Raw genomic sequence first — 24,506 nt, forward strand, 5'->3', positions numbered from 1 at the left:
GGGCAGGCAACTCAACTCACCTTGTGGTTTGTACTTCCAAGGGAAGCACTCTGGTTAACACCCAGCTAATCTTTTTCTATGGGGAATCACTAAGGGTACAGAAGAATGGATGCATTGCAACTGTAAATGCAGAATAGCACACATGAACTACATGAAACACGAATACCACTTCCTGCATAGGCTTTCCAGCTAAGAAAATGTTGAATGCAATGCACCCCAACATGAAACTACAGCTGGGCTGAATGGAGATGCGCTATTAGCTTGTGTGTGTGTGTGTGTGTGTGTGTGTGTGTGTCTGTCTGTCTGTCTGTCTGTCTAATCCAGGGTTTCCCAAACTTGGGGTCTCCAGCTGTTTTTGGACAACAATTCCCATCTTCCTTCCCAATTATTCTCACAGCAACCCTGTGAAGCAGGTGAGGCTGAGAGGCAGTGACTGGCCCAAGATCACCCAGTGAGCTTCAGGGCCCAGTGGGGATTTGAACCCTGGTCTCCCCGATCCTAGTAGTCTGATGCTCTAACCACTACGCCACACTGGCTCTCTATGTTCTACCTTCACTGCCTCTGAACACCAGTTCCTCGGAACGGCAGGGGGTGGGAGTGCTGTTGCTGCGCTCAGATGCTGCTTGTGTGCCTCTTGCAGGCATCTGGCTGGCCTCTGTGAGAACAGGACGCTGGATTGGATGGGCCACAGGCCTGGTGTCTTATGTTGTAGCCCTGGTGGGTGCCAGGTTGGCAAAGGCAGAGGCACACATTTTACAAGCATAAGCAGGAGCTTTTTACAAGATGGCAGCTGTGCAGTCCTGGTTTTGGAGAGGAACCCACCTGGGCTGCTTCTCCCAGAACAGTCACCCCCTCCCCTTTATCCTTCTGAGCCAAAGGCGCCTTGGCTTCCAAAAAAATCTTTCCCTGAGCCTGGCAGCTGCTTGCCCTTTCGAAACCAAGTGCTCCAGCTCTGTCGGAAGCAGAGAGAGCAGAGTCTTCCTGCTGGCAGAGGCCAGCCTTGGGGAGCTAGAGAGAGGCATCGCCACGTCCTGACAAATCACCCAAGTCCGACTTAATTGGGGTCAGGTTTGATGCCAGCCAGCCGGGGGCATTGTCCGTGTCCTGGACAAGCTGAAACACGTCCCAGAGGCCATTAAGAAGCTGGACAAAAAGGGCTGTGTTGGAAAGCCCAACCTGAGTGGACAAAAGCACAGAGGAACGTGCAGGCCCTGGTGGTGCCAAGCCAGAGCTGGTCACCCTGTTTATTATGCCCTTCTCCTGAGGCTAGTGGGTGCTGGAAACTCCAAGGCACCTGGCAGTCCAAGGTTTCCCGAGTGTGCTTTGGGGTGCATCTGGCTACAGCTGGTTTGCCAGCAGTGGTTTTCTACGCCAATGTGCCTTGTGTGTCAAAATAAACACATGTAAACTCCCACCAGCGGCGGCAAGCATAGCCAATGGGTAAGGAAGTTGGGAGCTGCAGTCACAGAATCAGGGAATCGTAGAGCTGGAAGGGGACCCCCAAGGGTCATCTAGTCCAACCCCCTGCAATGTAGGAATCTCAGCCAAAACATCCATGACAGATGGCCACCTAATCTCTGCTTACAAACCTCCAAGGAAGGAGAGAGGGAGACTGTTCCACGGTTGAACAGCTCTTACTGTCAGAAAGTTCTTCCTGATGTTGAGTTGGAATCTCCTTTCTTGTTGCTTGAAGAAATTGGATCATAGACTCATAGAGTTGGAAAGGACCCTATCATCTAGTTCAACCCCCCTGCAATGTAGGAATTGCAGCTCAAGAATCCCAGTCCAACAACACCTGGAAGGTCAGAGGTCAAACACCCCCCCCCCCGGTGCATATAGAGAGATTGTGCATAAGCTATTTAGAAATATCATCCACCATGGAATCGGCAAATGTGGGAAGCTGGAAAGTCCTTGCAGCATTTGGAGCGAGATTTCTCTCCAAAATATTCTTGCTTTCCAACGCTGGGGATTTGACTAACCAGAGGACATCAGAAGCCTCTCCCCGGGAGATGTGTCTCCCTAGGTTCAGCAGAACTAAATCCCTGAGGCTCAGAGCCCTGCTTCTCTTTGAGGCGGCCAGCGTGTGCCTGGCCTGTTATCACTTGATACTGCAGGCGGGGACTCGAATCAGGGAGTGTTCCTCCACGCGAAGACATCCCCTCCACACAGAAAGCTAGCGGTCCAGGGGAAGGCGTAACCTGCAACTGCTTTCTTGTGGTGTGGAGGTGCATTCTGCGGTGATGGTTCCTCACTCATAAACATAAATTTGCCTCCCTAGTAAGAGGTGTTATCCTACAGCAAGCTACTACTACTAATGTGCATTAGATACCGTTCTCAGGCTCGTCACGGAGAGGACGCAGCAAGGAGCTGAAAGTTCTCAGGGATGGAGGGGGTGGCCATTTCTTGGGAACCTGCGGGTGCTGGTGGGAAGCGGCCCACCCTCCTTTCTCAGTCGGAAGGCCGAGCCAAGCAATTCCCCCCTCCATTGCAACCTTGAGGGTGGTCTCCGAGCACCCCCCTGCCATTAGAAACACATGGGGCTGGGACCTCAGCCTGTCCTTCACCAGTCCCCATTGGTCCCCCTTCCTACTTCCATCCAGTCCAGGGGCTCTCCAAGCTTCCTCCTCCATGTTGCCCTTGTAGGACTCGGCAGGGAGGAACAAGACTCTGTTAGCTCTGCCTGCCATTATCTCTGGCGCCACCTACTGTTGGCCTCCCAGACCCAACGAGCACCAGCCACCAGTGGGGTTGGTGCTCCGTGTCAAGACACATTCAGGAAGGTATTTGCGGGATGGCTCTCCGCGAAATCCACTGGCAGGAGGGTGGGATGTACAACAAGGAAGCTGCGTGCAAAGGAAAGGGGGATGGGAATCCGGGAAGAAGAGAGCGTCAATGGCAAGAGCGGGCAGACAGGAAACAAAGACGTGTAGAGAGCTAAGAGAGAAGGGAAAGTGACCCAAAACATGGGATGGGAGGGGGTGGAGCAGGAAATGAAAAGTGCAGCGTAGCAGAAGAGCTGCCGCTTGCCTCTCCCGAGTGATAGAAGTCTGAAATGGAACTCACTTTCCCATTGGGCTGCTTTGGGGCGCCCTCTTTTGAAACAGCCGTTTTAGTGAGGGCCGTTTTAGATACTGCATTGAGTTCGGGCTTTCGGGCAGCCCCGGCGGACTCTGCCTTTCTTTCTACTTTTGCCTAAATGGAGACAAATGGAGGGTGACTTTTTGCATCATGAAAGGAAAAAAATATATAACGAAACGAAAAGCAATGATGGGGGGGGGGGAAGGGCGGCTGGATGTCTAAAACAACATTCATGGGGATCCGACAGGCCAGGGAGGGACCCGCACACAGGTGGGAGGTGGTGGTCTGACAGGGCGGGAGAGGGGGAGAAGCTCAGGGCAATGGCTCAGGAAAGTAGCCTCCTTGCCTGGAGCTGGGAGACCTGGGTGGAAGCCCCCACACCTGAAATGCTAGCCAAGGTGTGTGTGTGTGTGTGTGTCTCCCTTTTGCAACTTAGGGACCCTTTCCCTGCTGTCCACGATGGTCATAGCAGCACCTGTGTGATGCTCCAGCCTGGAGAGAGTCTTCAAGAGCTGGCGCAGAATGGCACAAACTGGGATGGAGGTCACTGGGGAGTCTGGTAAATGGCTCTTCACCCCAAATTCTGGTCTGGGGCAAAATGTGGCAGTTGCTCAGTCAGGGGCAATGCAAATCTCAACTTCTAATCTAAGGATGTTGGACAGCTCTTCCAAGCTATGGGTCTCCCAAGACGGAACGCCTGTTTTTACTATCCACCAATATCCAATATCCAAAGTCTCTTGACCCAGACACCTCCACCCTGAAAACAGTCCCTGGTTGAAAGTTAGAATTAATTTCTGAAGAAGCCCATAAAACCACTTGTCTTCTGGGGTTCCCACTTTTTTTTAAAAAAAACAACACCGGGTAGTTGTTGTCATTGGGTAAGATTCCTGTGCCACTGTGAGCCTCTGGGGGGCCCTTTTATCCCCCAAATGTATTCTTGCAGTCAAAGCTGGGTTCTGTTAAGGCCGATTGCTTCAAGACCACCCTAGGGAACGACAAGACAATGGTGCAGATGGCACTGAGCAAGTTGAGGCCTGGAAACACAGGTCAGAGACTCAGCAGCCACTGCAGGAAACCAAAGCTCCCTGCTGGTGTCTGATGCTGGCGGACGTCTAAAGAACAGGCGCTGCTTTCCTGCTCTTTGAAGTAAAGGTACCTAAAGACAAGGCAACCTGCTCCATCACAAATTCTCCTAATGCATCACAAATAGAGGGAAGACTCAGGAAGGAGCAGCCAACTGGGAGAGAACAATTAGGCTGTGAACATGGATTCCATTAAAAGACACCTCTTGACTGTGGAAGCTCTAGAGTCAAAGGGGTGCCAGGATTCAAGGGTCTCCCCTCTGACCCTGGCTCCCAGCAGCAGCAAAAGCAGCTCAAGGCAGTCTTGCTCCCTCCTTTCTTCCCACTGGTCTTTCTTGTGGGACATGTCAAAATACTGTTTTGTTTCAGCTTCTCTTAAATGTGGCTAAGGGCTGGTTTGCACCAGCTTTAGGAAGGGCCAACAAAGGGGAATGTCGTCGTAACTCAGAGGTGGAGCATCTGCTTTGCATTCAGAACATCCCGGGTTCAGTGCCCAATGGAATCTCCAGGTATGTCTGGGAATGTCCCTGCCTAAAAACTTGCAGAGCTGATGCCAGCCAGCATAGTGAGTTGGGTGGACCAATGGCCTGGCTCAATTGCTGTTGTTGGCGCCCATCTGTCTCAAGAGACAATGAAGTGCGCCTCCAGGGGTGAAGTCAAACCGCTGTTAGCAGCACCAAAGCGACCAAGGCTGGGCAGTGTGTCTGGAGGTCCTGGGCTGGCTAAACAACAAGATCACCCTCTTAGCCTCACTGACGTGGTCCAAAGGAAAGCAGAGCAATGTATCCGGCACCAGGTGGGCTGATTTGTGTAGGGTTTACTCCTTAGCCCATTTCTTCTTCCAAACATATCCTACAAAGCAGTGGAGGTTTAGGATCAGAGTTTTCCTCCTCTTAGATGAGCTACCTTCCCAGGCAGACGAGCTCCACCTCCCCTTATGTCTCCATATAAGGCAGCTTTCTATGTATTTCTACATAGGCAAACCTCACGTTAATTTGTGTGCGCTGACCTCAAGTGGATGTTCTGTCTGAGGCTTCATAATGCTGGCCCTGATCCCCAGGAAGTACAGGACATTTCAACTACTGGAGAATCTTGCTGACAAGCCTTGGGTCATGCACGTATCAATGAAGCTCTGAAGGGAACTAGGGACTCTTTGGACACTGATACGGCCATTACCATTTCCTTCGGCACTGCTGAAGATGATGCAATTTCTGATCCTGGTTTGGAAGGGAGTTGAGAGCCAAGGACAGCCAACTCTCCCCCATGGGTGGGACCCAAAATCTCTTTTAGGGGTGCTGACGTTTCCATCCTTGCAGATGGGGCACACAAATCGCCCCGTCACTTTTCCACAGGGATAGATCTAAAGCCCCAATAATTCAACCCGTCTCTTCAACGTGTTAGCAGATTTAAGGCTGGGGAGAGTCCGTGGGTTGTTACTCAAGGGAAAGTGAATGCATTAATAAGCCCTTGGTTGCCCCAAGTAAACATTGGGTTTGAGGCCCAGCCAACCAGGGCAACAGAAGAACCCCAGCAGATTTAAGGCCCTGATTCCGCCCCCGCAAGAGGGATCTCAAAAAATTAATCCAAACAGAAAACTGTTCCACTGGTCTTTCATGCTGTCCATGAGAAACGGAGAGCAAGCAGAGGCTCAATAATTTGAGATGTGTTTGGCCACACAAAGATGACACCTCTACAGAGGGACCAATCTCTCACCCTGAAAATTTGGGGATTAGCCAAACCTGCAGAACACAGCAGTGGCCAAAAGGGGGCTCTGTAAGAGAGCCACATCAAAAAGCTCTTTGCCCATCCTACAAGCACTCTTCTGGCTGGACCATGCAGACAGGCTCAAATCCTTTCCTCCAAAAGTGACACACACACACACACACACACACACACACACACACACACACGGCGGTCTGAGCTCTGCGTTTCCAGATCCAAAGCACCCGCTTCTCTGCTGCAAAAAGAACTAAGGCTGGCAGCTACAGCAAGTGTGAGGGGCTTGAGGACAGCAGCAGCTCCTTCTACAAGAAGGACTGTGGCTCTCTGGAGGTTTGCTGGACTACAACTCCCACGATCCTTAGCCATTCACCATGCTGGCTAAGGCTACTGGGAGTTGTAGTCTAGCAGGACCTGGAAAGCCACTGTTTCCCCACACTGTGCTAGGGTAGCACTCTGGATTTCAACTCCCATCCACCCCAGCCAGCATGGCCAACAGAAAGGGATCATGGGAGTTGTGATCCATCATCGTTGGGAAGAGTGTCATGTGAGCACAGGCAACCAATCGCCCAGAGAGATATGGGGCAGGGGGACTTACCCGTCCTCCGCCAGGCTGGTGCTTGATGTTGTCTGTGGAGCCGATCTTGGAGCGGACGTTCTTCAGGTCGGGGGCCGACACGCTACTGGTGGGGGGCCGGGGAGGCTTGGCAACGGGGCTGGTTTTTGGTGCGGCTTTGAGCGTGGACGCCTTCTTGGGCTCGGCGGCAGAGCTCCCGGTCCCCGAGAGCCTGGGTGTGGCTGGCTTGGGCCGGCTAGCAGCTGCTCCGGGTAGGCCGGGGGCAGCAGCGGTCGGGGTGGTGGCGCTGCTTTTGGCAGCGGTGGAGCCCGGGGCGCTCTTTGGACGGCTGAGGTCGGCTGCCAAAGGAGGAACACAAGGAGAAAAAAGAAGAAGAAGAAGAAGAAGAAGAAGAAGAAGAAGAAGAAGAAGAAGAAGAAGAAGAAGAAGAAGAGAGGGCCGTCAGCAGGGGAAGCTGCAGAGCCACCCCCAAAAGCCCCATGTGGCCACCCAAAGAAGCAAGCAGGAAGCGAAGCAGGGAGAGCGGGTTACCTGATGGTGATTTTGCGATGGTCTTCTTGGCATCGGCAGGTTTTGCGTCTGTCTTGATGGCTGCACAACACACAAAGACAGCAGCCGAGCTGAACTTCTGCTCTGCCGGGCTCAGTCCATGGCAGGGCCTTGCTGGTGCCACAGCTAAGCGGGCTACCACCGCCAGTCAGGATTCCTAACGCCCTACTCTTCTCTCATGCCAGCGTGGTGTACTGGTTAGTGTGCTGGACTAGGGAGACCCAGGTTCAAATCCCCGCTCAGCTAAGGGAACTCACTGCATGACCTTGGGCCAATCACGCTGTCTCAGCCTAACCTACCTCTCTGGGTTGTTTTGAGGCTTAAAAATGGGGAGAACTGCATGCCACCTTGAGCTCCTTGGAGGAAAAGTGGGGGCATAAATGCAATAATATAAATAAATACTGAGGCCCTGTCTCCCCCACCACCCACATCATCTTGCCTCCTGGATCCTAAATGTGTACCGTCTACATAGCCATTTTGGGATGTAAGCAGCACATAAATGATTAAATGAATCAATAAAAAAAGCAAAGAAAGAGAGAATGTGCAATTGAAGCAGGCAACACAAATGCTAGGGGTGATACACAAACTATGTCATGTTCAGAGGAGACCTGATGAAATAAATGGATTTGTTACTTAAATCTATTTATTTCAATGGGTCTAACCTAGCCATTTTAAAATGCAATTCCTAGCGTTGTCACTGTTTTCCATCTCTTCTAAGCCCAAAATAGCCTCCAAGGCAGTTGGCCATTCTCTCCCTCTCCCTGATCTGAAGAGACACATTGCTCTTAAGAATTTCAACTTGCAGTGCGCTATGCTCCACACAAGGCAGGGGAAACTCATATATATTCAATGTCAGGATAGATCGAAACTGACTTGCTGGATTGGACAAAGGTCCTCCTGAGCCTAGGACTCAGGCAGTGGCCAGCCACTGGGAAACTCGTAAGACGAAAAAGAAATCCTCGACTGTGATGACCCAGTGCAAACACTGCAAGAATTGCTTGTTTTTCCTTGTTATGCTCACCGTGGGAAACGACAAGAAGTTCTGCATAGTGCTATTTATCAGGCAAACCAAACACAGAGCACGGTTGGTTTATGAGATTCAGTCTAATATGTCTCCACTGGTAGATTTAGAAATTTAAGCTTGAAGCAGTATACAGCCCAGAGCATACACAAGTTGGGCCAGCTAACAGCGAGGTCCTGTTCCTCAGTCCCTGGGGTTCACATTTAACACAAAAATACGTTAGAAGCTGCCTTAGATGGAGTCAAACATAGCAGCCTGCTGGATCAGGCCAATGGCCCTTCTAGTCCAGCATCTTGTTTTCCCAGTAGCCAACTTGATGCCTCTTTTGGGAAACCAGCAAGTAAGATTCAGGCACAAGGGACATTATTCTGCCTTAGGGTTTCCAGCAATTGGCATTCAGAAGCATTGTGGCCGCCAACTGTAGCCATCAATTTCCTTCACCTGCATGGATTTGTCTCATCCTCTCTTAAAGCCATCTAGTTTGGTGGTCATCACTGACTCCTGTGGGAGGGAGTTCCACAGTTTAACAATGAACCACATGGAGAAGTCCTTTCTTGCTGGGTCCATCTAGCTTGGCAATGTCTGCTACACTCACCAGCTGTGTCTCTCCAGGGTTTCAGAAAAGGGACACTTCCAGACCTACCTGAAGATGCGGCTGGGTACTGAACCCGGAACCTTTTGCATGCAAAGCAGAGGCTCTATCCACTCATCTACATGTCCCTATGTTGCCGAATTAGCAAAGCCGGAATGCAAGAGCGTGCAGCTTCCAAAACCAACATCCCTTTTCCTGGCAAGCTTGGGGCAGAGCAATACTCACTGGAGGGCCTCTTGGGTGGGGAAGTGGCTGTGTTCCGTGCACTCAGAGCATTCGTACTTGCTAGTGCCGTCGACGGCCTGGGGGTGGCTGGGCTTTTTGCGGCCGGCCGAGGAGCCGTAGCGGACGGGGGCTTCAAAGGGGAGGTCCGCTTATCGGGGCTCTTTGCGTCTGTCCCCTGGAAAGAAAGAAACAAAAAGGACCCAAGTCAAACAGAGCTTTCCCCCATTAAGACAACCTCTCATCCATCTGAGATGCCCATTCAGATTTTCCCTGGAAAAGGGCTGCATGCCTAACAGCACTACCTTCAGCTTTGCAACCTTGGGTGGGCTTCATGGAAAGAGATCTATAGCGAGTCGCAAAGTCTGCAGCTTTTCCCTGCAAGGGTCTCCCCACTCTTCCCATGACATGTGGGAAGATCATCAAAAGTCTGTCTTTTCAGGAGGAAATCAGAGCTTGGCTTAAATCAAGATATCCTGATCTAACGGGGCGGGGAGAACAGAATCGGTGGGCAGGCACATTCTGTATCAGCAGCCAATTGAAATGTCCCCAAATACTGAGCAAACTTGCAAGCTATTCTCCCATAAGCTGCATGTTCAGCAAAGGGATGGGCAAAGTTTGCTTGAGGCTAAGGCCATAAGGTCTCCATTTAGTGACCATCGTAAAGGTGGAGTGTGGAAGGAGATAGCAGACTTAGCTGGATCAGGCTCTCCTAAGGGCTATGTAGGTTTCAGGCTCAAAGGAACTACAACAACAAGTAACAACTGATACGGTAACCCCAACCCCATTTTTGAAAACATTTATCCTAAATCTATCTCCAACCTAAAGCAAAACACAACAGATTAAAGGTAAAGGTAAAGGTACCCCTGACCATTAGGTCCAGTCGTGCACGACTCTGGGGTTGCGGCACTCATCTCGCACTATAGGCCGAGGGAGCCGACGTTTGTCCGCAGACAGCTTCCAGGTCATGTGGCCAGCATGACAAAGCTGCTTCTGGCGAACCAGAGCAGTGCACAGAAACGCCGTTTACCTTCCCACTGTAGCGGTACCTATTTATCTACTTGTACCTGACGTGCTTTCGAACCGCTAGGAGGGCAGGAGCTGGGAACAAGCAACGGGAGCTCACCCCGTCGCGGGGATTAGAACCACCGACCTTCTGAATGGGAAGCCCTAGGCTCTGTAGTTTAACCCACAGCGTCACCTGCGTCCCATACACAACAGATTATCTGTGGTCAAATGAGTGATTTGACCTAGGTTTGGAATGCTGGCCAAATGGACAACCAAATGTTGCCTGCTTAGTATTTGACAGTGGTCAGGTCAAGGAGGCCTTTGCTTGTGTGTAAGGGGCAGAGAACTGAGGGATCACGAGGGTTTTGCCCCTGCAATGGGCAGGGGTGATGCCAACACTTTCCCCTACTTAGCAGGAGTCTGGACCATTTATATGTGTGTTGGCTTGCAAGGGTCTGAAGGTTTGAAGTTTCACCAGCTCTCTCCCCAGAATCTCCAGGGGCAGAAGTAAAATCTAAGACTGGAGGGGTGAGAAAGAAAACTCGGTTGTGCGGTGTGGCAGGGACAGGCTAATTTCTGCTCACGGAGGGCCTACACAGGAGCCGGTCCTTTACTAGACACTTGACCACTTCTATCTTTTATTGTGGCAGGACCTACACTTTGGAACACCCTGCCTATTGATATCAGTGCAGACAAGATTAACCAGGCATGTAGAATGTTGACGTATATTTTTAGTTTATCGATGATTTCATTTGTGGGATGTTTTAAATTCTTCTTGATGTTTCTACTGCTTTGTCTTTTTTGAGGATTGTTTCGGCAGTTTCCCTTTTACACAAGCAAGTGGTGTAAAAATATTATGCAATAAAATAAGTAAAGCGCTGCCTTTAATTAATTTATTTCTTAGTTCCCTGGCTCTTTTCCGCTCACTGGAATCACTCATGCTCCCCCTTCCTTTCCCTGGTCATCTGCCAAGAGGAAGCTCTTTTAATTACAGGCAGAAAAAGAAAATTGCTCCACAGGCTTAGATGGCGTTTGTCCGAGACCATCTGGGACTTCTGGGCAATGATCAATTTATCTATGAACAACTGATGCAGCAAAGAAACATTGGGGATTTTTGGTGGGGGGAACAGAAAGAGGAACCATTTCCCAAAAAGTGTGGGTCCTGGAAGACCTTAGAAGGGGGAGCGATGTTTATTTGTTTGACAGGTTTCCTTTCCCTGCACAAAACTTTAGAGTCGATTCTGACTGCTGAGCAGCAATTTAGAACCAGTGACATATTTTGGGATTAAACAACCCTTTCCTGGCAGAGATCCAGAGTGTTCTCCTATGCTTGCTGCCCTCTCTGGTTTCCAGGCACACTAAGTCAATTATAAAAAAGTGTCAGGATTTTGATGAGTGAGGCCTGGTAACTATGGGAACCGGGAACCGCAAGCTAAGGTTACTTTCACCTAAAGGGCCGCATTTCCATTAAAATATAAGCTCCGACGGCTCCTGCTCAGGGACAGCTCATCCCTTCATTTCAGCTTCTAACAGGGCTACAGAACCACCCACCCTCCCTCACCCAGAGAATGGAGGGGAGGCAGGGAGGGACCAGAAGCAGCTGGCAGGGCCAGCCCTGTGATGAGGTAGAGTGATGCAGCTGCCTCAGGCGGCAGATCCTGAGGGGCCACAAGGGGCCAGAGCTGTGAGTGCTCTGCATTCCCTACACTAGCCTGCTGCCGTCAAGTGCAGTGGAAGATGCATTCCTGTGATCAGTATTGGGGTAAGATGCTGGTCCAACTGGCTCCTCTAAGGGCCTTGGGGAAGGGCGCCATCTTGTCGTCCGCCTCAGGCAGCAAAATGTCTTGAGCCGGCCCTGGCAGCTGGCACCCACTGGGACTAGTAGGGCGGAAGGAAGGGAGCTCAACTGTAGGTGGCGCCAGAGGCACCGAATTCTAGTTTTGTCCTCATCCTCTTCCCTCCTGAGCTGTACAAGAGCAATGCAGAGGCTAACGAACCCCCCCCCCCTATTAACACGCAAACCCTCTCTGTGCAGAAAAGCAAAGGAGACCTGAATAGCTCCGTTGGTTAGAGCGTGATGCTGATAACGCCAAGGCTGCGGGTTCGATCCCCCTATGGGACAGCTGCATATTCCTGCATTGCAGGGTCCCTTCCAACTCTACGATTCTATGATCTTCCCTGACACGCTAGCTTTCTTCCTGGGTGGATTTTGGACCACCACTGAACGGGAGGACAAAGCAATGGCAATTTATCCAGGGACAGAGCAGGAAGATGCCAACAGCCTAGATGTGCTCAACAGGACAACCTGGCTCCAAGGCCACAAACCTCCCCCCTTGCACACAAGTGACTTACCTTCGGCTTGGGCTCTTTAGGAGTTAAGGAGGAGGGTCGTGCGGTGCTTGTTGCCAGGCGTTTAGGGGTGGTGGCTGCGGTGGGGCTGGTGGCTTTTTTATTTTGGCCTGGCATAGTGGTGGACGCCGGCCGCTTGGCAGGGGCAGGGGCAGCAGTGGGGGTGCCCTTGGTTTTCGCTGCTGCTGCTGCTGCTGCAGGCTTTGTTGCTGAAGTGGAGGCTGAAGGCTTGGTGTCAAAACACACACACAAAGAACACACACACAGGCAAAAAAATGGACGTAACAAAAAGAAAAGAAGCGCATGGTAAACAAAACGTCAGAGCAGCAAAAATGGGAGCAAAGAAACAAGTCGAAAAGAAAAGATGGCAGCATTCGATTCTCTGAGCCTAAGGAAAGAGCAGCCATGGGGAGGAGGGCTAAATGTTGCACTATATAGGGAAAGGAGACTGCTCAGTGGAAGGGCATCTGCCTGGCATGCAGAAGGTCCAGGTTCAGTCCCCAACAGAATCTCCACAAAGGCCCTGGAGAGCAGCTGCCAGTCAGTGCAGACAGTACAGAGCGAGGTGGGCCAGTGATCCATCTCGGAATTAAGGCAACTTCTTAGGTTCCTGTTTAGCGCACAATCCATGCTGGACTTTGCGGAGCCAACCTCTCTCTAAGAATCAGCCCCCCGAATGAGATCTTTGGTAGAGTCAAATATTACAACAGCCTTGTAACTACATCCAGAAAAGAACATGGTCGCCCCTGTGTCTGCACAGGCCTCTTAGTAAACTGAGAAACAGGGGTGAACTGTCAAGGGGCAGCAGAGAAGAGCCATCTCTCTTCAGCTGTATCTTAGGAGTAGAGTATCTTCTTTGCATGCAGGTTCAAATCCTGCTGGAATCTCCCGGTAGGGTTGGGAAAGGCTCATGTCTGAAATCCTGGAGAGCTGCTACCAGTCAGTCTAGACAACAGTGAGCTTGGGGGACCGGTGGTCTGACTCGGTATAAGGCAGATCCCCATATTATGGGTCCCAGGATCTGTTCCCAGCTTAGCCGGAGAAGAGAGTCAGGTGGCAGGTGAGAAGAACGACCCTTTCTCAGCTGCTGCCAATCAAACTATATACTGGGTGACATGGCCTGGTTGGACACAATGGTGGGAGGAACCAGCTGGGGGAACCCCCAGGGGAAGAAGGCTCAGAGCCCAGGGATTATTGGTGGGATGACAGTGTGGTCAGAGGGAGAAGATGGAGAAGAGGTGTTGGAAGCTGAAGAGGTACAAGGCTTAGTGAGCTGGGAAAGTCTGTGGCAGAGAGAAGTGTGAGTTTGCATTTCTTAGTGCAGAAAGTATTGATCTGATGTGTAGAGGTCTTTCCTATTCTACTTAATTCGAGAGGGTTCCGGAAGCTTCTCTGTGTGAAACAAACAAACAGGAGGTTCTTGATGTTTGGGTTATTCCTTCAGAGAAGCTGAGTACACCTGGCTTAAACTGGTTATAGTTACAGGTAGGTATCCGTGTTGGTCTGACGTAGTCGAAACAAAATAAAAAAAAAATCCTTCCAGCAGCACCTTAAAAACCACGAAAGCTCATACCAAAATAAAAAACTTAGTTGGTCTTTAAGGTGCTGCTGGAAGGAATTTTTTAAATTTGTTTAAACTGGTTATGTTATCTCTTCTGTCAAGGTCATGCTGACTATAATAATAAGGCCAGGAGGATGCAACTGGATTTCTGATGGACAGGGCCAATCCTGAATGTATTGGATTTGTGACCATTGGGCTCATTTGCCTTCAGTAGCAATAAAGCTCTGCTGGATGAAGTATTCATTGCCTCTGGTCAATTTTTTTGAGAATCTTGCAACGTGTTTAAGTTTTTACTCTGCTAACTATATGCTGAGTTCTGCTCTGGATCAATATGGAGTAGAATTCCATGAAAAGAAGTCCAGAATCAGAGGCAGAAGCTGAAGCAGGAGAGGAGGGAGGCCAGGAGGCATCCGGGCTGGTGAAGAAGCACAGATGTCTCCCCCTCCTGCTGCGACAAGCTCCTCTCTCCCCTTGTCTCCCTGAACCAGAAGAGGGCTGAAACCAGTGGAGAAGTGGCAGGCTGCATGCAGGCACAGTCTCCGACTGCTTGGAAAAAGCCCTGGAGATGAGGGGACTTAAGACAGCTGAGGCGGAGACTTTCAGTCTCGGCAACTATTTCATTGGGGCAAGACCTACAGAGGAAGAGTTGTTGCTGTGCTCATTAGGCCTGACACACCTGTGCAGTTTCTGGTCCCCCCCCCCCTAATAATGTGTTAACACCACTGGCTCTCTGTGATTTACTGCTGGCTGGCTTGCTCCTGACCTAATTTCCAGAAAGGGCAACCTGTTCACATCGGGATAGCTGTCAGAACGCAGGGAGCTGCTTTATACAGAATTGGACCACTGGTTCATCTTGCTTAGGCACCCCCAAACTTCGGCCCTCCAGATGTTTTGGACTACAATTCCCATCTCCCCTGACCACTGGTCCTGTTAGCTAGGGATCATGGGAGTTGTAGGCCAAAACATCTGGAGGGCCGCAGTTTGGGGATGCCTGATCCTGCTCAGTACTGCCAGCGTCAGGGATGGAGGAACTGTGGCCGTCCGTGTGATGCTGGACTCCAGCTCCCATCATTCCTGAAAGGGAGTTGGAGTCCAACCACACCTGGAGGTTTCCTCATCCCTGGTCTACCTTCACTGGCATAGGGAAAAGATGGAGTGAACAGTTCAGCTGTTCTTCATTTCCAACTTGACGCAACACAATTCACTCCAGGCCTACTTACGTCTGAGGACTCCTTCAAGCAAGCAGAACAGGGCTGGGTACAGAGCAGACATTGGGAAGAAAACTGCTCAAGAACTGCTCAGCATTTGTTCCAGGACTGCTCTCACAGCCACCACGATTGGGTTAGAAATGAGGAGCTTAGGGATGGTGTTAACAGCCTTGTGTGCCATCAAACTGGGCTTGGTAGCCAGCTACTTTTCTTGGGAGCCCATCGGCTCAGAGTACAGAACTTATCGTTGGCTTAAGAAGTAGAAGGGGGAAAGCAGGGTGCCGAGAACCAAAACCCCCAGCGCTGGAAGCACAACACGGTTGACCCTCACCTTGGCTTTCTTCTCGGGGCTCGGTGGAAGCTCCTTGCTTGGAGGGGCCGCGATGTCGTTCGCTGTCGCGACCTCGGCGGCTGGTTTTATCTCTTCTGGTTTTGCTGACCAAAGCAAAGAAGGGAAAAGGGAAATTAATTAAAAAATGCACTCGGATTCCATGCATCAACAACAGGCCTTAGGCAGAGTCTGTATGACAGCACAAAAGGAAGAGAGGTGGAGGTTGGACAGAGCTCAAAGAACGCAGCTGAAGGGACAGGTATCGGTGCCTCTTTCACTACCGCAGGGTGCTGCAAAGCCTTCCCATCACACTGGGAGTGAACTTCTACACGCTGGTTAGAGGGATTTGCCATTTTTAGGCAGCAAACTTTGCTTTGCTAAGCTTAATCTGGAAATGGTGGTGCGCACGGCACGTAGATCTGTTTCCACCACCACCCCAAACCCCCATTTTCAGCCCATTAAGTGCAAACATCAGCCTGCCTTGACAACATGCTATGAGCTCAGTTTCTACTTTCCCCATGTTCATTGTGTGTGATGTTACTGTGCAACCCATTTTGAGTGGATACATACCAGCCAAGAAGCCACCCTAAAATATTTCTACTTCCCTATCTAAAAGGGATGCTATCCTGAAAAACTATCAAGAAACAGTAATCAACCTTTTAACTGGTGCTAAGATTATGTTGCCGGGATGCGGGTGGCGCTGTGGATTAAACCACAGAGCCTAGGGCTTGCCAATCAGAAGGTCGGCAGTTCGAATCCCAGCGACGGAGTGAGCTCCCGTTGCTCGGTCCCAGCTCCTGCCAACCTAGCAGTTCGAAAGCATGTCAAAGTGCAAGTAGATAGATAGGTACCGCTCCGGTGGGAAGGTAAACGGCGTTTCCGTGTGCTGCTCTGGTTCACCAGAAGTGGCTTTGTCATGCTGGCCACATGACCTGGAAGCTGTACGCCGGCTCCCTCGGCCAATAAACCGAGATGAGCGCCGCAACCCCAGAGTTGGTAACGACTGGACGTAATGATCAGGGGTCCCTTTACCTTTAAGATTATGCTAGCTAAAATTTGGGGAGGGGGGAGTATAGCTCCTACCATACGCAAATGGATTGGGTTGGGGGAATTGGTTGATAGTAACTGTGATTAAATGAACTTATTAAATCCAGACTAGCAGATTTTTTGAGAAATATGTATATACGGGTAATATTTTGGAATAACAACTTTAATGATGATATTCAGTAGTATGCTGCATTTCTTTATGGATATTCTTTAGTTTACCGTAATGAAATCTAAAGAAATAAGATTAAAAAAGCAGAAGCCACGGCTGCTGTAGGGTTTTTTGGAATGCCTCTTGTACTATGCCTACGCGGGGTTTCAAAAGTCGTCAGAAGCGCCATGATCTAGCCATGCCCATCTTCCAAGCCCCGATAAACATTGAGCTAAATGGCTTTTAATATTTGCATTCATTCAGAACACATTCGAAAATGTCAAGCTTTCACACTGCCATGCACCGAGGCTGAACACATTGGCACTCATTAACTCCCTTTCCATTGCTTGGTTCTAACCGCAACTGGCGTGCGGATGCAGAGAATTTGCTTGCACTTGCAGACCACAGGAGATCATTAGCAAGGGGTCTGGACTGAACCAGCAGCTCTGCTCTTACAAAGCGCATCTCAGCAATCCCAGGAGCCAGCAACACCGGCTAGGAGACTTCAAGGAAGGCGGCGCCGGGTGGTAACCAGGAAGAGAAGGATTTTGGAGGTATGCAACTGCTAGAAGTTAAATGCAGTTGAGGGGAAACGCAACAGGGGAGGGACAATGGATCTTCCTCCTGCCACATGCCCACTACAAAGAGGAGGGGAGTACAGGAACTGCTCCTGAAGCACAGCAAGTTCTTAATATCACAATACGGATCGCAGGAAGCAGCCTTATGCCCAGGACTACGTGATGTGGAAAAATGCTTCATCCTGCACAGGATGAAAAGCAGTCGCCAACACAGTATGCTCCCATCGACTCCAGCCAGCACCACCAATAATCAAGGATGATGGGAGCTGCATCCCATCATGCTGGCGTTCCTCTACATATTTTAAAGTCTAACTGGGGAAGAAGAGGATCCCTCTGAACATCCACCAGCCCACATGTCATGCTCCTTCAGAAGCATGGAGGTCTTTAAGCAGAGGCTTGACAGCCATCTGTCAAGAATGCTTTGATGGTGTTTCCTGCTTGGCAGGGGGTTGGACTGGATGGCCCTTGTGCTCTCTTCCAACTCTATGATTCTATGAAGCATCACTGCCTCCGACTGTGGAGGCATAGCAGAAGCATTGTGGTGAATAGCCCCTGAATAATAGAATCATAGAGTTGGAAGAGACCACAAGGGCCATCCAGTCCAACCCCCTGCCGAGCAGGAAACACCATCAAAGCATTCTTGACATATGCCTGTCAAGCCTCTGCTTAAAGACCTCCAAAGAAGGAGACTCCACCACACTCCTTGGTAGCAAATTCCACTGCCGAACAGCTCTTACTGTCAGGAAGTTCTTTCTTCCTAATGTTTAGGTGGAATCTTCTTTCCTGTTGTTTGAATCCATTGCTCCGTATCCGCTTCTCTGGAGCAGCAGAAAACAATCTTTCTCCCTCCTCTATATGACATCATTTCATATTTTTGAACATGGCTATCATATCACCCCTTAACCCTGAAAGTCCTCTCTTCCCACAAGTGTGTCAAATCCTCTTTTAAAGCCCTCTAAATTGGTTTGCGTCACTACCTCTTCTTCCGGGAGCGAATCCCATGGTTTTTAACAATGAGGTGTGTGGAGGAGGACCTCTGTAAGTCTGTCCTGAATCTCCCAGCAATGTTTGAATTTGGAAAGCGCTCAGTTGGCTGACTGCGACCGGGGGCTGGGGGGTGGGAAGGAGAGCACATTTCCCTCGGAGGAACACCCAAAACCCTTTGGCACGTGAGTTGGCAATATTGAAGCAGAAGGGAGCTGCTCTGCTGCAACGCAGGTTTCTTTCTGGGCCGAGAAGGTAATGCCCCAAAGAGCCCATGCCAAAGAAGCCGTGCACCTGGCGCTACCTGAGAGGGGCAGAAGGGAGCTGGCGTTGTAGCCACTTGGGCAATGCCAGGAGGCTTCAGACTTCCGTTCAATTCTCAGCGCTGGGAATGGCTAACTGAAATTCCTGCATTGTGGGGGGCTGGTCTAGATGACCCTCGGGACCCCTTCCAACTCAACAATCCTGTGATTCTATGGTTTTGGTGCAAGGAGTGGGCTGGGATGCCTTCAGAATCCTATGCTGGGGTGTGTGAGAGGGCATGGCTTTTTTTATTGGGTTGTTTCTTGACTCACTTCCCACAACAACCCTTATGGACCCACCTTGCTCCCCTCCCTCCAAATAACGTAGCCTAGTGGTTAGAGTGCAGGACTAGGATCTGGGAGAGTCCAGCGTTCAAATTGCCACTGGGTGACCTTGGGTGGGGGCCAGTCACTGTCTTCTGTCAAATTCACCCACCTCGCAGGGTGAGGAGAAAATGGAGAGGAAGAGAATCCTGTCCGCCACCTCGAGCTCCTCAGAGGAGAAAAAAAAGGTGGGATATAAATGCAAATTGAAAAATACTTAAATAAACAAACCAGCCTTGCGTAAACAGAGAGACCAGGGGCGGGAAATGAGGGGTGCGGTTGGGGTGTTTGTGTGTGTTGCTAGAAATGAACTTCATTCCCTGCCCCTAAACCAAGTTATTAATGTGTTTCAGAATTTTCATCCGCCACAGGCAGAAGCACATATAATTCAGTTTGTCACACGGCTGGATTTCACACCATGGAAAAAGAAACCTGCTGCGGGACTCAGCACCCCAGGGGCTCTGGCAGGATTAAATTAGCAGCCAGTTCACCGAGGCTTTTTGATGGCTCAGGGCTGTGTCTGCTGCCTTTTTAGGGACAGTCCATCTCCCCAAGTTCAAGGACACACAGACACGTCTTTAAACTCGCAGCCGCAGAGACCAGAAGTCACCTTTATGCAATAACTATTGATCTGCATTCCGACCCATTCAGCAGCCTCCATCTTGCCAGTTCTGTGTACGGTATGTCGCCGCAAAACTGCTTATCCAAGCACAGAACGGGAGCTCCGTGTGGCTCCTATTCGAGATGGCAATTTATTTATGATGTGCTTATCCTACCCTTCCTGTATGGCATGGAGAAAGAGGGTAGAGACAGTTTCTCTCTGGATGGATAAGAACTTCTTCACGCAGCACAGAGCTGAGCTGCAGAACTCGCAGTGGTGGCCTTCAACGTGGATGGCTTTAAAAGAGGATTAGACAAATTCATGGAGAAGGACCTGGGATAGCTCAGGCGGTAGAGCATGAGACTCTTCAACTCAGGGTTGTGAGTTCGAGCTTTGCACTCCCCTCCTCCCCGTCCGTTCGTCCGGTTAATTAACCACCCACCATGCTCATCAGCAAACATTTGCTTTCATTCAGCATTTAATTACGAGGCTATCCTCTCTGTAATGCTGCACGGAGCACCAGTGCATGAACATTTTGCCTTCCTCCTCCCCCTCCCCTCAGCCCGGGAATACCTCAGGGGGTAGGGGGGTGCGGGAGCTGCCAACTCTTAATCAGGTCTGTTCATTAGTTCATAAAGGCTGATGGGGGAGACCTTTCTGGCCGATGGAGCAGAAAGGAAGCCCGGATCCCCCTCCACAAATGGGTATTGCGAGGACATCTCGCACGTGGAGGGATGCAGCCCCTCCACCCAGTAATTTGTCTCGACTCATCGGCTCAGCTGCCCTGGCAGAGAACACGCCCCCCCCCCAAAAATTGCTCTATTCTGGGGTCTTCAAGGAGCCAGAGCCACATTAACTTGAGAATGATTCAACTCATCTTTCTAATGATCTTGCTAATCCACCTATTGATCCAAAAAGAAATCTTCACTTGGGGGCCAGGGAGTGCCTATGCCAGCCACTTTTGAAAGTTCAATTTGTTTGGGGTTGTTGTTTTTTTAAAAAATTGTATTGTATTTATCTGAAGTTTGATCTGTCGAGAGTGCACAAGTTAGGAAGGACTGTGCTTTTTCACCAACGGTCTTGTGCATGTTGTTGCCCCCTCGTAGAGGTCGCTTGTCTCATGTATAAAGAAGCATGTTTAAAAGGTCTGGGAAGAAGCCTGTAGGCGAGCTCAGTCAGTAAAGCGTGAGACTTTTAATCTCAAGATTCGGGGTTTGACCCTCACAGTGGGCAAAAATATTCCTGCATTGCAGGGGGTTGGACTAAATGACCCTTGTTGCTCCTCCCACCTCTATAATTCTATGATTCTATTCGACTAATTTTTACTCAGTGTGTCTGCTATGAGTAAAAGTAACCCAAGGTCTGTTCTAGCACCAAACCGGTGCAAGGAACAGGCAGCCTGGACCAGTTCAATTATAGAACTGTAGAGTCTAAAGGGTCATCCAGTCCAACCCCCTGCAATCCGAGGAAATATGCCCTATGTAGCTCTCAGGCCTGGCCGGCTGCCTTCATTTTGTCGAAACCAGAGCCAAAATCTGCTTACAGATTCTCATGCGAGGCAAGACTCAGCAGCCCTTTAGGGCTGTCCATGTCTCCCGCCCCTCAAAGCACAGTATCCACAAAGATTTCTCAAGGGCAAAGTCCCAATGACCACTTCAGGGGACCACTTCAGAATGGCATCGGAAACAGGGAAGTCAAGAACGTGCCTTGGAAGCGACACTCAAGTGCTGAGCACACTGGCTATTTCTCTAGTACAGCTCTAGGACCCTTCGCCAACATCAGATGATGTTGGACTACAAATCCCATCAGCCTCAGACAGCACAGTAGGGGGGGTGGGAATTGCACTCCATCGACAGAGAACCTGTGTGGTGCAACTGGACTAGGACCTGGGAGACCAGGGTTTGAATCCCCACTCAGCCACAAAGCTCTCACTGAGCGACCTTGGGCCAGTCGCTAGCGTACCTCGCTGGGTTGCTGTGAGGATTAAACAAGGACGGGGAGAACCATGTATGAAACCGTGAGCTCCATGGAGAAAAAGGTGGGATTGCTATGCAACAAATAAATAAAAATTTAACACATGGAGGGCCCAAGGTTGGCGAAGACTCTGATGAAGAACCGGCTATCTCCTACAAAAAGGATTCATGCCAAAATGCGTTAAGTGTCGAAGGACGTACCCCCAAGTAGCAAATCCCATTCAATTACAGAGCTTTAAATCTGGGTGCTGCAGCTGTGTTGCTGCCAGGCACATCCTTGGCACTCTGACAGCTTGACAACTTCAGCCAAGACACCCTCGGGTACCTGGCTGCGAGCAACGGGGAGGGGAAAGGCATGCGGGTCGCCAACATCCAGCATGAATAGCGTCCAGCAACCAAAGAGATCGGACGGACCTTCTGTAGATGCCCATCACTGGACGACAACACCCCCCCCACCGCCCCTGCTATGCAGTGGTTGCTGGGAGTTTGAGTCCAGGAAGTGCTGTTCAACAGTGGAAAGGACACCCTCGGGAGGTAGTGGACTCTCCTTCCTTGGAGGTTTTATGACCACCTGTCATGGACACTTTAGCTGAGATTCCTGCATTGCAGGGGGTTGGGCTAGATGACCCCTGGGATCCCTTCCAACTCTGCAATTCTATGATTCTATGATCATTTAGAGGGCACCATGTTGGCTTTCCCCTGACGTCAGGGTCACATTTTCTTCTGGGCAACCTTCCACATGCTAGCGATCAGCAGGGCCCAAGCCAAAAAACGAGGCAGAATATTGAATACAAACTTTGTCGTAGAATTGTGCAGGTGGAATGTACTCCAGGGGTCATTTAGTCCAATGCAAGAGTCACAGCCCGAGAATCCCCGACAACCTCTGCTTTAAAACCTCCAAAGAAGGAGAGTCCACCACCTTCCGCTTTCTCTACACATGCTCAGGTCCCCTTGGTTCTATCCTCCATCCAGGTAAGCAGGAAAACATTGTCAGAGTTCAAGAACACATTCCAGCCAGGCATAAAACACTCAAGGAGGGCGCAAAACAGGGATGGCTAAAGAATGGCGGAGTTGGGAGCGCGATGGCTGGGAAGAGTCCCGGTGGCCATGGAAGAGAGGCTGGTGGGGTGCATTTGGCGCCCAAGGCTGAGGGTCCCCACCCCTGATGCAGAAGCACAAATTAATTTAAGAGAAAGCCTTTTGTGCAGCATTACAAGGGAAGACCTAAGTGGCTGGCTGTCGGATATGAAAGTGAAGCTCTTGCGTGAGAGGAAAGAGGTGCCCTCATGTCACACTAGAAAGGGAAGGCAGGTATGAAACACATAAACAGACCATCACAGTCAGAGGAGTCTATGTTTAATTGATTATATAACTCCACGCAAACCATTTTTATATAAAGCCAAAATATCTCAGGCACTTATTTAAACATGTACTGAGGATGGCTTTGGGGATTTCTGCACAGTGAGAGATCATGTGTTATCTGCAGACCGGCCCAACAAATTCAGGATAGGTATTTGAGTATATGATATGATTTGGGTGTTTCCTCACCACTCAAACTAGAAGGCTAAGCCAATTTAGGGGAAGGTGAGGAGACAAAATGATGTGATTCAAAGAGGAAGCAAGTTTTAAGAACCAGAGATGCAAGGAGACACTTTGGACCAGCACCATGAATCCAGAATAAATATGTAGATATGATATGATTTGGATTCCCCCCCCCTCAAAAAAAAACGAGAGGGGTGGTCCAATCTGGGACCAGTGAGGATCCGTGGCAATGTGCTGCAAACGTTTAAGAGGAAGGAAGTTCTAAAAAGCCAGAGACGCAAGAAGAAATTCCAGTGCTTCCATAAACACCAAATGCTTGCAAAGTCTGAATCTCCAAATTCTGAGAAACTGGGCCAACGAAGGCATTGGGTCACCACAATCTGAAGCTGATCATTCGTTGAACTGGCAGCAGAAAAGCTCCCTGCTGGGTTCCAAGCCCTCTGGCCAGTAGGTAATACCAGAAAATTTAATAAAAATTGACTGCTTCCCACATTTAACTCCAGCTCTGCTAATCTGAAAACGGGGCTGTTTTGCATTAGTACCCGGGGGGGAGGGGGGGACACTCTAAGAGCAAGACACGCTTGGCAAATGCACACCATGATCAACTCCCGCCTGGAAACCAATGTCCCCACTGTGGAAGGACGTGTGGATCCAGAATTGGCCTCCACAGTCACTTATGGACTCACTGTTTAAACCGTGTTTATGGAAGACAATCTTACTCGGCTACGAGGGATCACCAAAGAAGAAGAAGAAGAGGTAGAAAGGTTTCGCCCCCCTTGCCTCCCTCCCCAACACACACTGGGGTTTTCTTCTTCTTGCCTTATAGACTAAGGTTGATTTTAAACCTGACCCTTCACAGCGAGGCAAGACATTTGCAATCCAATTAACACAGCTTCTGTTTCTGCTAGCAGCTTTCCTCTGGCTCAAAAGCTGCCTGCCCTGCTACATTCTTCACATTTAAAGTTCCTACTGTAAACACCCGAGGTCTGAAGAAGAGTCCTGTGTAATCCAAAAGCTCACACTTTCAGCCTCCTAAAATGTATGGTTAGTCCATGAAACGCTGCCAGGCTGTTCGAAGGCAAAGCCTCGCTTGAGCTACGTTTGTGGTAGTGTACAGCATTAATTCTTCAGCAGCTGGTGACTCCACCAAGACGAGAGACCGTCTTATCCTTTATATACACCCAGTGGGTCACTGTGGTCTGTGGGAGAGCTTCTGCCTTCTCCAAGACCCAAAAATATCACAAGCCCAGCTCCACAGTAACTTGGGAGCAGGGCTTTTGAGTGTGGCTGCCCCTGTTCTGTCGAGATACACCAGACACCCACTATCTGCACCGAAGTTTTACTCCCCCCCCCCAATGAACTGAATGACTAGGTCTCTAACCACTGTTAACCATTGTTAAATTTAACCTGCTTTTATTTTTTGCGTGGTTTTAAACTTTTTTAAAGCGGCTTTTATTGCATTACCATTACTTAAACAAATTGCATTCATTGTTCAGACGAATTTATTGTAGTTTATATGTTATAGTCCCATGGACTGCAAGAAGATCAAACCTATCCATTCTTAAGGAAATCAGCCCTGAGTGCTCACTGGAAGGACAGATCGTGAAGCTGAGGCTCCAATACTTTGGCCACCTCATGAGAAGAGAAGAATCCTTGGAAAAGACTCTGATGTTGGGAAAGATTGAGGGCACTAGGAGATGGGGACGACAG

The 24,506-nt window shown here is 49.9% G+C and overlaps 1 protein-coding gene across 25 annotated transcripts in view; it reads right to left on the reverse strand.

The window, feature by feature from the left end:
* Positions 1-24,506, reverse strand: part of LOC118091751 (uncharacterized) — a 191,559-nt gene that overhangs the window by 13,452 nt on the left and 153,601 nt on the right. For 12 of the 25 annotated variants that reach the window (XM_035129048.3, XM_060281016.2, XM_088653719.1 and 9 more), the window contains 6 exons: positions 15,298-15,401; positions 12,201-12,425; positions 8,844-9,018; positions 6,988-7,047; positions 6,478-6,794; positions 3,064-3,192 (listed from right to left, as the gene is read on the reverse strand). In XM_035129048.3, the coding sequence (XP_034984939.3) occupies positions 3,064-3,192; positions 6,478-6,794; positions 6,988-7,047; positions 8,844-9,018; positions 12,201-12,425; positions 15,298-15,401 (1,010 nt within the window). The remainder of the gene's footprint in view (positions 1-3,063; positions 3,193-6,477; positions 6,795-6,987; positions 7,048-8,843; positions 9,019-12,200; positions 12,426-15,297; positions 15,402-24,506) is intronic. The other 13 variants (XM_060281019.2, XM_060281024.2, XM_060281022.2 and 10 more) reach the window with 3 other exon arrangements.

The sequence above is a fragment of the Zootoca vivipara genome, chromosome 11 (assembly GCF_965207765.1).
Source record: "Zootoca vivipara chromosome 11, rZooViv2.hap1.1, whole genome shotgun sequence".
In the NCBI taxonomy this organism is placed as follows: domain Eukaryota; kingdom Metazoa; phylum Chordata; class Lepidosauria; order Squamata; family Lacertidae; genus Zootoca; species Zootoca vivipara.